Source organism: Corapipo altera, unplaced genomic scaffold (genome assembly GCF_003945725.1).
Source record: "Corapipo altera isolate COAL_440 unplaced genomic scaffold, ASM394572v1 24, whole genome shotgun sequence".
In the NCBI taxonomy this organism is placed as follows: Eukaryota; Metazoa; Chordata; class Aves; order Passeriformes; family Pipridae; genus Corapipo; species Corapipo altera.
Window position 1 is genome coordinate 770,097 of NW_020884903.1, and position 16,520 is coordinate 786,616.

Below are 16,520 nucleotides of genomic sequence, written 5' to 3' on the forward strand. Positions count from 1 at the left end.
TCTTCAGCCTTGTAGGGTACAAGACCAAAGAGTAGGGAGAGATCAACATCAAGAACGAGGGAGTTTAAAGGGAACTCACTCTCTCACTTTTGTTCTCCCTGTGGTTGAGAAAAAACAAAAACTCCCCACCAAAAGGTCAATCCTGACTTAAACCTAAATTCAAAGCATATATAAGCCTGAAGAGGTACTCCACATTTATCAAGTATATTGTTAATATAAGCAGTAGATGCCATGAGCTGGATATGGAAGGAAAGATGAGTATGGAGCACTTTATGGTTAGACTAAATGTTAAGGCAAAAGTGACAGATAAATCTGAAATAATTGATGCTCTTCAACAACACAAAGCTCTCACGTACACACAATACCAGAGTCAACACGATGTTCACATTTTAAAACAAAGATGTAAAAAGCTAAGCCAAACTCAAATGCTCAAAACCAGGGCACTTCTTCATTCACCAAGTGTTCAAACCAATGTCTAAGTCAGATGCAAGGACTCTGTATGCTAAGGATGCCAGAAAGGCTAAACTAGATCTGGTAGACTCATCAATTAATTAATTAATTATACAACAAATTATCCCAGTTCTGTATAAAAACAAACAAACAATTATCACAGCTGAATGAAGAAGAAAATCCATATCCGATTTATTCATCAGTATCCCTTTATTTGCAATAAAATAAAATACTGGGTTTTTCTGCAATAACCTCGGATTGAAACATTCTTTCTTGCACAAGGGACACGTATCACACAGAGATCACTGGTAGCATTTGTTTTAAATTATGCACTGTATTAAACATGAGGACAAACTTTAGCATCACACCATTACAGAATAATAATACTGAAGGCTTTTAAACAAATCAAATTTATATTTGTGGGCTTTTCTACATATTAGTTTCTCTCTTTGAGAGACTAAAAGTCCTTGGGAAAAGACAAAATATTTTGATCTTATAGCATCTCAAGAAGCAAATTAAAGATAAAGTTGAAGGCCAAAAAGCAAATTATAGTTTCTATAGATGTGCCAAGTCTGCTAGAAAAATTGAATATTGGACACACAGAACAAATTCCAAATTTTCTTCTCATTGTATGCCAAATTTCTTTTAGTTCCAAAAGAAACTGAAATGGACACTGAGATGAACCTTCGTCTTTCTCTCACCATGCTTTCCTGTGCATTGCCATGGAAGCACCAGAAATTTAGAATGAAGAAACATGATGTTTCTCCTAGATCCTGTAGAAATGCTGTGATCCTTGAATAATCACTTAGCAAATATTTTTGTCTTCAGAAGGGCTCTACAAGTGTAACACACACAAGTGTTGGTACTGCATTTCAGCATTTCTTCTGATGAAAAAAATCCCTCTAATATGGCCCTGACCAACTGGTGCTCAATATTAAACATCTCATACACGGCAGGTGACCTGCTCCTGCAGTTCATGTTCAAAATGCCAGTCAGCATAAAGAGGAAAGAATAGGTCAAGAACTTTAGTATACTCTCATATTTTGCCTTGGTTCTGTCAAAAACATCCTCTGCAAAGTAATTTAACATAAGAGATTAACTATTTTGCAGCCTGCTGCACTGATTTTAGAAGTACCTTACATACTACCTGCTTTGTGAATGACCGAAGTACTTGAATACTGCTGAATGCCCTTTTGTTCAACTTTTCTCTTTGTGTATTTAAGATCTCATTGCTAACTGTGCAAGGTTTTTTTTTTTCCACATGAATTTCTGAAAATAGGAATGACATTTCCCTATTTTGTCTAAATGTACCTCTGAGAATTATTAAAATCTAGTAATACCAAAAATGTGCAAATTACTATTCCTTTTTTTCCTATCCATCTGCCTTTATAAAGATATCCTTTTTTTCCTGAAAATACATTTTATTTGAAGACAAATAGTATGAAAGACTTAATCATATATATAGAATAGTAAAAGTCTTTTTTTTTATTGAGCTCATTAGAATATTTGTGATGTGCGAGGAGTCTCGCAGGCTTAATGCTATTGGTTTTGCTCCTTGACTGAGAAATTATTAGTATGACATAGCAAAAAAAAAAAAAGAACATTTTCATTAATAAATACCTTTGTTCATATATAATTCTGCTATACAACTCTTCCTGTAAAACACAGCATGTATATTACCAGTAGAAACATTTATATTATGCTATAGAGATGTAGAACACCATACAAGTAATTCTGGAAGTCAGACCACATACCATCACAGTATGATAAGAAACTACATAGATTTCCAGAAGGGGAAAATTAAAGATGGTAATTTTTACATACCAAAAAAAAAAAAAAAATCAACTCACATTTCAACTCAAGCTGAAATGAATGGTCTCAGACTACCATGCCACTGCAATTCTGTAACTGGTTTTAGATGGATACTAAAACAAGTTCTACAAAGAATATCATATTTGAAGTGGCTTTCACAGACAAAAAAAAACCAAAAAACAAAACCTCAACCAAAACCCCAAAAATGAACCCCAAAGACAACAAAGTTAAAGATGCTACCATAGTTTTTACATGAATAATGTTTTAATATTACAGGAATTAAAAACTTTTGTTTTTTCTGAGCTAAGAGAACTGCCAGCTGGTTTGAACACCATTCATTAGTCTCTTCTGAGTGCAGTATCAGTAGCTTGAGTTTTTTGTTTGTCTTTTGTGAGGGGGTTTTTTGGGTTTTTTTGGTTGTTGTTTTTTTTTTTTTAAGAAAAGAAACCTGCATTGATCCTTTTTTCAAGAAAGGGTGAGATCCAAATGTGTAAGAAAAAGGCTCTCCAGTTTATAAATCCACTTGAGTTCATTTTATCATGTAGGTATCCATGCCACCATTTTTAAGAAATCTATCTTTTTCACTAGAAGTTAAAATGCTTCCTAGATAGACACTGCATCTCTTCTTCCAGAGTATTTAATTTCATACAGTACTTTTCAAAGTACCACTAATCTAGTAATCACTAACCCTATTTTGCTGATGTCATTAAAGGACATACACCATCTGGAAAATAACTCTAATAATCTTCTCAAATATTACATTTTAAGGTTGTAAAGTTCTTCCACGAATGAATGGAATTACAGAATCACCGTTCATTTTTTAATCTAAATTGTTTTGACATGATGGTGCTTGCAATACTTAATTTGTACAAAATAGCAATAAATTCCCCTAATTCTACCTCTTTCATTCCTTGCTGTGGTGATTTTTCCGCTTTTAATTCTACTTTGCCATCCCATTGCCCCTAAAAAGGTACATTGGGATATTCATCACTATTATTTACAAAACTGTATATGAATATATATATGTATATATAAACTGTATATGGCAGTAAACACTTCTCTGCCAAGTAAAGTTCTGTCAGAAGAAACAGCTAGGTAGATCACAGAACCACAGAACAGTTTGTGTTGGAACGGACCTTAAAGATCGTATAAGTCCAAAGCCCATCTTGGGCAGAGACACCTTCCACTAGATCAGGTTGCTCAGAGCTCATCCAATGGTATGTTCTTAGAACATGGGACGTGATAATGGAATTTAGTGATGTTTTAAATGACAACCAAAAAAAAAAAAGCAAACCCAACGACATTACCAGACGCAACAACAGTGGACACCTTTAAAGGACCAAACCATGCCTGAGCATTCTGCCCAGTGAACAGACAGCCAGAAGACACAGATTGAAGAGAATAAGGGATCTCCTTTGATATTCTTGTGAAACCTTTGCACCAATGCAGTTCCAGCACCACAAACTCAAAAGCTGCATTCTTCTATAAACCACGAAATGAAGCTCACCCTATGTGAATGGTGTGCTGCAAGGACTCCAAAATTCTTTCAACTGCAGGATGGAAAGAACATAAAGATTCTTGCATACTTTGGATATCTGTGAGACACTATGTGTTCATGGAGCACTCAATTCTTCTGACCAGACAAAGGTAAATGAACACTGCCTGTTGTCCAGCTATGCACAAATAGATACTGTTGAGACCACCATCATAAACCAGACCTGGATTTCACCTTCATTTCTCTTTAATTTTTTTCTTCTTCTCTCCTTTTTTTTTTCTTTTTTTTTTTTTCTTTTTTTTGCTGATGGTAAGACAGAAGAAACACACGGGACAGTAGTGAGACAGTAATTCTCAGTGTTGACTTTCAATGTTGGATGCACACCGCTAAACCAGAAGTTACCAAGACAATGTGAGACTGCTAATCATTGTCTCTTATTCTTATTGACCTCCAATCAGACAGACCTACATCATCCTCTTCCATCCACAAAGCTAAACAGACACATTGGAAGAAATTGTGTACAAGTACAGGATTAGCAACTGAAGTCACACTCAGAAAGCTGGCTGAAAAAACCATTCCTTTCACTTGAAAATTAACTCAGCTACCAACCTATCAGCACTTGCCTTGAAATTCCTTCAGAGAGAATTTACACCCTGAACATTGAACAGACTTTCAAGCACAATTCTTGGGCAATTTTTTTTGTCTCCCTTTTTCCCAACAGAAAGAAAAACCTCAAGAAAGTCTTGACTGGATCCAGCACAGTCATAGCATCAGGATAGTAAGATGCTGAAACCTGTAAGGTGTTGCAAGCTACTCAACCTACTGCAACCTACATTCAAAATTAATCCACAAATCTTAAAAAAGCACCTTCTAGGTATAAGACACCATCTGTAACTACTGAGACCTTTTGTTATGAGTTGATGCCACACACTTTTGACACCTGAACCACAGGAACTGAGGTTTCAAATCTGGATCTAGATATCTAGAAGTGTACATTTCACAGTCAAAAGTTAACTGTACATACACAGTTAGAAGTTAATTTCTCAAATCCCTAGTTTATGTAGCATGAGATGTCAGAAGATGAAGAACCTCCTAAGTCAGTTAAAGGTGACAGAAAAATTTTCAAAAGGAGGGAAACAACTGGAGTGTATGAGATTCATTGAAATGCTATCAATGCAGGGACAGGGCATCAGGTAGAAAGAGGTCAGAAGTTTCTCAAAGGTTGAAGAAAAGGGCTTCACAGGCAACTATTCAAAAATGGTTCTCATCTAGCAGAAGACACTGAAGAGATGTATAAAGTCAAGTTTACTTAGCAAGCCAGATTATGCAGTACTAGCTGGTATCATTATGGTTTCTTGAGTAGATTTTCAAATTACACAGACAATTCTTTAAGAAACACAGAGATACAGAAAAGTAGAAATACTGTGATTTCAAAGCACCGCAAAGTGTTTCTATAGACAATCTCCCAGCTAGACAAGTTAAGAAGGCCAAAGTCAGCATCAGCATCTGTCTTCAATTAGAGAGCCACAAATGACATATTGCTCAGTGACAAATGATGACTGCTGTCTTATATTAAGATGGTTGCTCTAGCAGATGTTTTCAAATTATCCCAAGCTATGTCACAGGCAAAGGCAAAAGAACTGGAGATATGCCCAGGGAGACCTGGTGCACCAGTAGCCTAAGGGAACCATTTAAAAAGCCATTTGGTATCCTCTCATGAGATCATAGCTACAAAAAGTGAATACAGAAAGGAAAAGGGGAACAGAAAATATGTTATATTCCTCAGTGAAAGTTTTAAGTATCTGACTACAGGATTATATGGAATAAAAAGTGTTCACTTCATCTCAGCTTTGACAGAGACACAGTCTAGGCAGACAATTCTTCAAAGAAGAGAAAGGAAAAAAAAAACCACCACCACAATTACCCCAGAAAGAGGTGCTCCATATTACTGCTCTGTGATGACAGAGTTAGGGCAAAAGAAACTCTTTTTACCCTGGACATTGCCAAACAGTAACACTGGTATCACATATCACATGCTGACTCAAAAAATAAAATTCAGCCTTGCTCCGTGCTGATAAGAGGTAGACTGCTTTGACTGCTACAAAATATCTGGGGCTCCAAAAAGACAAATAACAGAGAAAAAGGAGATGAACACACTTTCATCTGAAGTAGACTAATGAGTAAGGTTCTGTCAGCTATTACATACAGTTAGAGACAAGACCAGTCTTCAAATCAAAAACTTGACGGGGAAAACAAGTTATTTCTCAAACTCACACAGATATAGAAACACTTAAATATGATGTAAGCAGAAGGGAGGATTAGAGCAGGGAGAAACACAGAGGCTGGGATCATCCAGCGTAGCATCATTCTTGAGAGCACCTCTCTGGAAGCATGATGCAACAGTAAAAGCACACCCCAGGAGACAAAATACCCACTAAGAGGAAGGTGCCAATGAATGCTGCTACAAGTTAAGGAATGGGTGGGTGTCTAGTCTTGACCTATGGTGAGGGAAAAATCCTTACTCTCTCTCTTTCTCTCTCTCGTTACCATGGAGATCCCCTTTTCAGGTTTCTTTGGAGGAGCTTTGTGCACAAGTGCAAAATTTGGCATAAGAGGAGAACAAGCAATAATTATGTGCCCCTGACAAAAATAGCTTTCTTGAATCTTGAGAGATAATACAAAAGAGGCAGTAAAAATTAAGTTTGGTTAGAGGTGAAGGGCTGAATAAACTATCTCGCATTAAAGTGCCTTGAGCTCCCATCTGCTTAAAACGGCAATGCCATTCTGAGGCCATTGCATCTGTCTATTTCAATTTGGTGAAAATTTGAGTTACTGGATGGTGTGAGATCAAGGTGAAAATTAAAATGAAAAAATTCCACAAAGACTACTTACTACTGTTCCTTGGTACAGGATTACCTTTACTTATTATACTATTTTATGAATTATTCATGCAGTTCTTTTTGTATTTTCAGGTGGCAACATCACTAGCCAGAACTGCACTGAAATACACCACCTTTATAGAAGGAACAACATTGCAAAGTTTAACACAAACAGATTACATTGATATGCTTCTGAGTGTTAATCCCACAAGAGATAGACCAGAATGAGACTTGAATTAAACAAGGATATTTAACATGTACAGTTCTGATGAAGAACAAAAAAAGAAAACTTTAATTCAGGAGAAGGTATAAGGGAACACTACTGCACCCTTTAAACTACTTGATAAGTTCTCTAACAAACAGCATATTTTGCTCCCATATGTTTTAAATATTTCATACTAATTTAAGTAGTTACCTAATTTAAACACCTAATTTAGTTACTTAATTTAAATAGTGAGCTGAAATACACAGTATCAGACAGACAAGTAAGCTATACAGAAGAAAGCAAGGAATGGTGTTGTTGCCATTAACTATTCTTATTTTCCTGTAATCATCACTATCAACAGCAGTTTTATCTTCAAATATATATCCTGTTTATCTTTGAACATGCAGCCTTTAGACTTTTGGATCCCTTGAATCAGTTTACTGCTTAAACTCGTAGTCTTTTATGAGAGGGGAAATACCTTAAATTTATACACCGGACCCACACAGGAGTAGAAATTAGTGTTGCCTTTTTAAAGGTACATTAACACTGAAATACAATCCAATACAAACAGCTGAGCATACACCATGCCTACAAGCACACCTACCTTTCCCTTTTAAGTAGTCTATAAGTTAAGCAACTACTTTTTTATATATATAATCAACTTCATATGCTGTCCACTACATTTCTCACCATTTTTGCTTGTGTTATTATTCTTTTTACAAAAATCTTTCTGTCTTTACAGCGTATTTAGGCACCTCTGACAAGTGTAGAAAACAACATGAATGAGACGGGATTATCCAAAAATCAATCACGTGTGAAAACAAAGTGCTTAAATATTAATTACTAAATATTTTTTTTTCTCTGAGATCAAATAAAAGCATCAGCCTCCTTCAGAAACAAGCACTATGTAGCCGTTTCCTTGCCGGCATCCGGAGCCGGGTTTAGTAACAGAAAAAAAGAAAAAAAAAAAAAAAAAAAAAAAGCCGTAATTACATAACGGACCTCGCTAAATGCCATGTTTGCCCGGCGGACGGGGAATGGGGGGACAGCGGCGTCCCATCCCACCCCGCTCCGGCACCCGCTCGGCGGGAGCGCAGCGGCACCGCTCCCGCTGCTCGGGAAGGGATGGGCACCGACACGGCCGAGAAAGGCCTGCCCTGCCCGGGGGGCGCTTTAACCTCCGCCCCGGGGGCTGCCCGGGCGCTCACCGGAGCTGTCCGCCGCTAAACGCCCACACCTGTCCGCCAGGGCCGCTGCTGGCCCGAGGAGGGGGGAGCGCCTACCCCGCCCGACCTCCCCTTCCCGGCAGCGGGGGCGCTCCGCTGCCCGAGGGGCCCGGGAGCGCAGGCTCCTCAGCACCGCCTCCCTCCCGTCCCCTGCCGGCTAGAAGCGCTCTCCCAGGCACCCGCGCCTCTGGGCACGGGAGTCTAGATTGGGGTCCGGGCAAGCCCCGCCGGACGCGGTCCCCTCGGCGGGGCTGCGCGGTGCGGGACCTCTCGGTTCCACGGAAATCCCGCACCACTCAGGCTTCGCCGCGGGGGGAGGCAAATATCCACCCGGCTGCTCTCGTCCTGACGGGGAGGGGCGCGGGACAAACTCTGCCCGAACGACTGCCGACAACTAGTTATGGAGCCAGCGCTCCATATGGACTGCGGGAACGGCGGGGCAGGACCCGGGACAGCGGATCCTCCCGCGTCGCTCGCCCGCAAGGCTCCCCGCGGAAGGGGGCGCCCCCCGGGGCAAAGAAGGAGGATGGCAGTCCGCGGCGGCTGGCAGAGCCCCGGCGGAGGGGGAATAGAGCCCCGCAACGCAAGGCCAGCTAGGAATTACTCATTTGAATGATGCAGCAAGCGGGGAGGGGGACACAGTACGGGAACGCGGGGACAACGACTAGTCCTCCCATTGCCACTCTCCAGCCCCGATTAATAAATAATGCCCAGTTTCCCTGCCGGAGGAAGCGCTCTTCTCTTCGGCGCAGACAGTAATTAATCGCCAACCTCCATCCCGCGAACCCCTGGTTAAGCGCTCCCGCACGCTCGCACCCGCGGTGCCAAGTGCGAGCAGCACAACAGCGGGGAACCTCTGTGCCTCGCAGAGTCGGAGGAAGGGAAGGGGGGGCCGGGGAAGCCAAACCTCTCGCGGCAAAACCCGATCCCCCGAGACGCCGAGTGCCGGGGAGCGGCGGCCGCGGCAGCCGCCGGCGCGGCGGGAGGGCAGGCGGGCGGGCGAGCCCGGCAGGCTGCCCGGCGAGCGGAGGGCGTAGCGCTCAGCACGCCTCCGAGCACCATCACCCCTCGGTACCGTCAGCAATCAGCACGCCCGCATTTACCTTTTCCTGCCTGCCGTCCGTCAGTCAGGCGTTTGAGGGAGAGAAGGAGAAAGGGAAGGAAGGGAGAAGAAAGAGACAGGGAAATACAGAGAGCGAGACGTGGCTGCTAATCCCCGTGTAGAAAGACTTCCAGCAGCAGAAGCAGCAGCAGCAGCAGCATGCGTGTGTGCGTGCCCGGAGTGAAGCACAGCCCTCCTGGCGATGCACCGGCGCGGGCACCCAAGTACTGTCATGTGCGTGTCTCGGTGTGTGTACCCATGGCAAAAAAAAAAAAAAAAGAAAAAAAGAAGGAAAAAAAGAAAAAGAGAGACGGGGGGAGACTCGTCAGTCACACGCCCGGCTGTGCACTGCTGGGGGGGATGAGGAGGAGGAGCCCAGCACTCCCCAACCCAACCACCGGAGGAGCAGCTCGCTACTACGGCGGCGGCCGGGCTGCCCCTCGGCGCCAGCCCCGCACGCCCGACCGCCCTTCCCGCCCGCTCCCAAGGACGTGCCTTCGGGAAAGACCCTCAGGGCCTCCGTCCCAGGGGACCCTACTGTACCCCGGCTACCAGCGCCCGGCAGGAAGCAGCTGGAAAAAAACAACCTACCCCCATGTTTCTGCCCATACAGTGCCACCCGGAGAGCGGCCCTGGGCAGCGGGGATGCCCCGCGTGGGACGGGGATGCGGCGCCCCCACCCAGGGCTCACAGCCGCGCCGGGGAGCGCGGGGGGAGCGGGAGCGGGGGACGCGGCGTTTCCCGAGGGTGCTACTGCAGCCAGAGGCGGGGGCGCGACAGGTGGACCCCCCAAAGCACGCGGGTCCCCGCTGTCCGAGCTTGGGGGCGCCCGGCTGCACGGCCCTGGGTCGAGGGGCGGCTGGAACTGCGGAGCGTGAGCTGGGCGTTTGTTAGAGCTGTAGGTACAGCTACAAATATTTGTGTTAGCATTATAGAAAGTGAAAACGCAGTGAAAGGCTGTGCTCATCCAGGCCACTGTGAGGGCACCCTGATACTCGCGTGTCCAATCAGGTACACTCAAATTTCCACCACGGTTTATGACCTAGTAAAAGGTGTTTCGACATTGATTGAAATCAATTCTTTGCTAAGTAGTAAATATTATAGCCATCTTTTGACTGTATAGCCGCATATATGCATATAAATGAGATTTTGACATAAAATTTATGAAAGAGCTAAGACCGAATGTTCAGATTAATCTTATAGTCCTAAATTTACTAGCCAGCAAGTTTCAAGATGTGATTTCTTTCAGGCCCAAACCAGGAAAAGTTTGCGAGGAATGTACTTGATATTTTATTCTTTGTACCCAACAAGTAATACATATGGACTAAAAGCTAATATTAGTCATAGAAAAAGGTTTATTAAATGACAAGCATGAAAAAAAAATTGGTGTCATATGGTATACTGTTTATACTAATGTTTTGTTTGTAGTGGACTATATAGACCTAATGTCTTAGGAGTAAAACAAGGAGGAAAGGATGAAATGTTGTTGACATTTTTAATTAAAAATAGAGGTATCTACAGGCTGGGTAGGATAGGAAATTCTGACACCTGATAACTCTGTTAATTATCAAGCGGTCAACTTGCTGACTGGGGAAAAAAATTGGCCAATCTATTTAAAAATACTTGTTTGTTTGTTTGTTTTTAGTTGTAGATGTAGATGATGTAGAGGGGAAATAACTGAAAAGATTGTCGATTCTAGGATTTAGATGTTGACAATAAAATGCTTTGGGACTTCCCAGAAGTCCTGCACTAAAATGAAAAAGACTAAATTTGTTGTTAATAAGTTGTATAAATCAAGTCACCGTAACATTGTTAAAAAACCAAATTGCACCCCAAAGCCATATCATTTGTTTGTTTGTTCATATAAAATAAAAGTACACATACCGTCTTAATTGTTTAACTGAAACACAGATCCTGAATCTGACGTAACTCAGGTAAATAAGCGAAATAGTAAAGGGTTCATTGTTTTATTTTGATGTATATACAGCACTATCCTATGTCGTATATTACTTTATCACTTAGCAAGAATTTTTTGACTTGTCATCATGAACTGAATTTTCAAACCAGTTTCAAATCTGACATTATCTGTTGTTTAAAATACGATGGTCTGCAAGGATCTCAGAGTTGAATTTGTGTAATGTTTCCTATATAATTATGTGAAGATTTAGCCTGCCTCTCGTAGGCCTACGAATTTATAAAGCAGATTTATTCATTTTATATGTGATAGTTCTATGAGAGTATTTATACCAAACAGGTTGATTACATTAGTTAGTAGTCATTAGTAGCTAGTCATGAAAACAGGTAAGATATTTTTAGCCTTCATCCAAACTTCCAGAAAATGAAGTAGGCGCAATTTCCTTTGAAGACTGAAGAGTAAGAAGAAAGAGGACGTATTTGTGCATGAAATGATCTGACCTCAAAATAAAAGCCAGCAAGGTAATTTTTGTTTCTTTTTTTTTACTCGCATTCCCTACTGTGAATGTAAACCGTTCAATCAGTTTTCTGGATTCTCCTTGCTTGCCTGACTTTGGTCTGGCTGGGCCAAGGGAATGGGAAAAGGAAGTCTTGCTGTAAATTCTCACTTGATAGTTCTAGAGGAATCTGCAGCCTGGAGAAATAAGTTCAAGCTGCTTTACATAATGATGTAGATGGTCTTTGTGAGGCACTAACTATTCCAATTTTAGGCATAACACTTGACTGTGCTGGTAGTCCTAATACTCATGGGTGTCTCAGAAGATGTGCAAATTGGAGGGATGATTTCCAAGGTGGGATGTAAGATTCTTCACCTGGCTGTGGGAGAGATGGCACACATGAACAAAACTGAGAAGTGGCTGTGAAGCAGAGGGTTTCAGGAAGGACAGTAAGCGGATGTATGTGAGTAAGAAACAAATGAAGAAAGCAATGCTTGGAAGAAAAATATTCCAAAATAGTTTTTAGATCAGAAAAGTAGGATTCTGAAAGAAAACATTTAAATGGCTTGGGGAAGTGAGATAGTTCAGTATGAATATCTTCAACCATCTGCTGTTTATCAAATGACCCCAAATGCAAAAGACCTTATTATATGCTATATTCACACTTTGATCTCTTTCTTCTTGGAGGAAGTTCTCTTTGCTTTGACTGATGGTGAAAGAGGTCATCATATCGACTGTTGTTACTACATAATTAATCTGTATGCACACTTATATGAATTCTTTCCATATGCTGCTATTTACCACATCACAAATCTTTCAGTTTGAAAATACAGTGAGTTTTTGTGTATCGCTGCCCTCTACTGGAGAGAAGGTCAAAACTGCTCCATCAGGTCTCAGTCCAAAGCCTTAGAGCCGAGGCTGTTGCTAGTGGTCCTTTTTTGTTGGTAAATCACCTTTCCATGACCGAGGCGTAAAGGTGTGGAGATCTAGATGGCCAGCATCCATAAAAAGATTTCTTTTTGTCTGTGAGTTCAAATAAATGATCATACAATTTTATGTCTGAAGTTTATTGACACAGGCAAAATGATGACTAAGCAATGGTTGAGATTTTAAGATGTATGTCTTCCACTACCTTCTGGAAAAGAGGCATCTAAATTCAACATAGAGATGCTGAAAATTCTGAGCAGTGCTGCTCTGAAAAGTATTTGCCTATAACTTTATATATAACCTCATCACTTTTCATATCTAAATACTTTGGTTCACTCTCCACTGCATTACAAAAAGATTGCCCTCCAGCCCTTTTCCTATCTGACCTTTCATGCCTCTATATTTACCTTTCACCATCTATATAAATACTGCCAGAGTACCACATTTATTTTACATTTTATTTTCATTTTTCTTCCAGACTGGACATTAGCAGAACAACAGAAACATGAAGAGCACAGCAGTGATATTCTCCCAGTTCCTCAGTGTTTCATTCTCTCCACCTACTGTCACGACAACCTATGCACATCCAAAGCAGTTTCTGTTGGAATGCACTGAGTTTTCCAGCTGTCTGAGCACATGCATCGCCAAGGCATGCTGAGAGCTGTGAAGGATGAGGCCTGCTCAGAGCATGCAGGAAAGAAAGTTTCACTATCACGTTCAAAATATGTCTTCTACACAGTAGATACTACCAATTTCTGTGTTCATTTTTAACTTTGTCACATCTGTGTCAGATTTACAAAGATGGAGATCAGATGTGTGCACTTGTCATTCCCTCATGGCATCAGCTATTGCTGCAAGGCAAGAAGGTATTCTGAGTTTGGCTGTAAGGGTAGAATCACTGAATCACAGAATTATTTAGGTTGAAAAAAACTTCTGAGTTCATCAAGTCCAACCTTTAACTGATCACCACCTTGTCAACTAGAACATGGTATTAAGTGCCAAGGCCAGTCATTTCTTGAACACCTCCAGGGATGGTGAATCCACCACCTCCCTGGGCAGTCTATTCCAATGTTTAACAACCCTTTCTATGAAGAAATCGCTCCTGATGTTCAACCTGAATCTCCCCTTGTGCACCTTAGGCTGTGTCCTCTCATCCTAAGTCACTGGTTGCCTGAGAGAAGAGAACGACCCCTACCTGGCTACAACCTCCTCTTAGGTAGTTGTAGAGTGTACTTAGGTCATCCCTGAGCCTCCTCTTCTCCAGCTCCCTCAGATGCTACTCATAGGACTTACCCTCTAGACCCTTCACCAGCTTCATTGTCTTCCTTTGGACTTGCTCCAGCACCTCAGTATTTTTGAACTTTGTATCTTCAACACAGGCAAAAGAATAGCTTTGGTGGCTTCTACCCTAATCTGATTAATGGCAGAGCCATTCAGCCTAAAAATCTGCTTTCTCCTCCTCTTCTGAGTACCCTGAAGCACACATCTGCCTAGAAAATTTTATTTTAAATATTTTTACTTTCCTAATGTTTTAAATATCTATGGTTGAAAAGGTTTAGTATCTGCCATGGCCACTGTATGTCTGTCATATTTTATTGGGCTGCACTGAAGATAATATTATCCTAGGTGGTTGAATTGTGTGGGTTCCTCATCTCGTGTTACCTAATTAGTTGCTATAAAAACAACTTTGCTGCAGTAAATTCCTTTCCCTGTTCTAATGGCTAACATGAAGAAATTAATAGGGCATAGAGTAGAGTGGTTGTTCCCAATGAGTGACTCCTAAATGACAGGTGTCCTCCAAGGGAAAGGTAAGCAGGCATCAGCTCACTTTTTACATCCACACGGACTATTAACTGGTCAGTTAGAGATGGATGATAAGGTGACCTGCTGGGCCACTCATTATGAATCTAGAAAAATCGGAAAACAATAGCAACTAAACCAGATACAGTGTCAGTTCAGCATAATTACTTAATATAGAGAAAAAACCTTCATGATTAGCAAGCGTTTGCAATTGCTACATAATATTTTCTGATTTAGAACTAAAACAAGTCCTTTGTTGAAAGTATTATTCTTGTGATCTTTAGACTATCAAACACACAATTCTGCAAAACCTGTGACTTTCAACTTATATCAGGAAATAAGTCAGAAGTTGTCTTAAGAGGCTTCTCAGCATGGTTTCTGTTTTGGAAGATGTAAAACAGAAGATTTGAGAAAGCCATCTTTCCCCATACTGCTCCAAATCTTTGTCTGGTATTAGAAACAAACAATTTGCTCTGATTTTCAGATATCAGAATGTATTTTAGTGGTATCAACAGCAGCATTATGAATAAGCATAAAGAGAGAGGAAGGAAAATTAGTTCAAACCAATAAACCTATGAAATTCTCTCAGTAGAATGAAAATACTTTTGCAGATATTGAAAGCTCTGAGAGAAGCACTAAGTGCATGTTAGTTTGTAAACATCTGCAAGAGCATATATTGAATTTCTTAATTAAGGAGAGCTATAATAGCTTATCATGTTTTTTAAATATGAGCGTATAATTCTAAAGTGAAGTGCAATACAATATTTTTGCTTCTTTTGACAGAAAAATGGGGAAACAGAAAAAGAACTTTCTATGAACAAGAAGACTAGCAATCATGTAAAGAATTGTCTCTCACTTAAGATTTTAAGAAAGGTATTTTTAGATAAAAATATTTTATATCTGCATTAATTCCAGGCAGCACAAATAGCACAAAGCAGTCAGAGCTAGCTGAAAACTGCCATGTAGTTTGCACAGAAACCATCATTCTGTACTGTGTGAGCTAGGATTACTCTTTTCTTATAACAGGTAATAGTGGAAGATACTTCTCTACTCAGACCAACTGCATATCAAAGAGCTTACGACTGTCAACTGAGAGCCAAACCGAGATCTTGACTACCATTGCAGGTAGAAAATAGCATATCAATAGAAGAAAAAACAAGAGCTGAACTCCAGTGTTCTGGTTTTGGATTTTAAGAGTAGTGCTATCATTTGCATCTACCTTGGTCTGTTTCAGCCACCAAAAGATTTTTAAAACGAAGGCCTTCACACAAAGCACCAGTGTCCTGGAGAGAAGTCTTAGGAACATTCAGCAGGGCTTTCTGATGTGGCAGCTCAACTCTCTCTCTCTCCTTAAACGGATGGATGTCAAAAAGTGATAGCTAGATTTGTCCAGACTTAATGTTATGCAATAATCTTGTCATTTGAACAGAAAAGGGAGTAAGGAGATAGCTGTTGTCTGCCTTCTTATTAAGCCTAACCCAGGATGAGAGAAACTGAGCATAAAATGTGCAATAAAGCATATGAAAAGACATCCAAAGCTTCTGAGATGGAATTGTTCATTTTTCTGAGGTTTGTGTTTGGTTTTTTATTTATTTTACATTATGGGAAAAGGAGTCAACAACTTGTTTTGTTAACCATTTTTCATGATCCTTTCATGTGAATCCCAATAAATCAAGTAGTAAGCACCACATAACTGTCAAAAGGTCCCAATATTTGAGATTAAACCCACATTTTTAAAATGCTCAATCATTTTCCACTTTGTGCCTGGAAGATATGCTGGTATCTCACAGTTAGGGTGTTTTTGAGGAGAGCTTTTAACAAAAGCTTCTGAGTTAAACTCCAGAAAGACCAGTAATTAAGACTTACATCAATAAAGGTGTCAGTCAAGCAGGGAAAAGGAATTATTTTAAGGCACGATAAAGAGCTGATAATGTCAATGAAGGTAGCAGAAAAAAATATTTCAGGCTTTTTTCTCCTCCTATGGAAGTCAACAAGAGTTGTATGTTGAAGGTAGTAGCAGAGTAAGATAACAAAAGATCAGATTATATGAAATATTTTTTCTGTTTTCCATCTGTAGTCTGTACAAAGTGACAAGTATAACAGTTAAGTGTTATTATAATTAAGAATCATCTTTTGTGGAAAGTCTGTAGTTAAAGACAAATTAGAAACAACACAGGAAGAAACTACTTAATTATACTTTTTAAAATATATGA

The 16,520-nt window shown here is 40.6% G+C and overlaps 2 protein-coding genes across 8 annotated transcripts in view; one reads left to right on the forward strand and one right to left on the reverse strand.

Annotated features, from left to right (window-relative positions):
• Positions 1–9,576, reverse strand: part of DLGAP1 (DLG associated protein 1) — a 410,369-nt gene extending 400,793 nt beyond the window's left edge. For 6 of the 7 annotated variants that reach the window (XM_027650834.1, XM_027650828.1, XM_027650832.1 and 3 more), the window contains exon 1: positions 9,171–9,576. The gene's annotated coding sequence lies outside the window, so the exon portion shown is untranslated. The remainder of the gene's footprint in view (positions 1–9,170) is intronic. The other variant, XM_027650839.1, reaches the window with a different exon arrangement.
• On the forward strand, positions 7,879–8,664 carry LOC113950711 (translation initiation factor IF-2-like). The gene has a single exon (XM_027650819.1). It carries the CDS (start codon positions 7,879–7,881, stop codon positions 8,662–8,664), a length of 786 nt encoding a protein of 261 aa, XP_027506620.1.
• Positions 9,577–16,520: the final 6,944 nt, after the last annotated feature.

Coding starts and splice junctions, on each gene's coding strand:
- LOC113950711 (XM_027650819.1), top strand. CDS start 7,879: ATGGGGGGACAGCGGCGTCCCATCCCACCCCGCTCCGGCACCCGCTCG.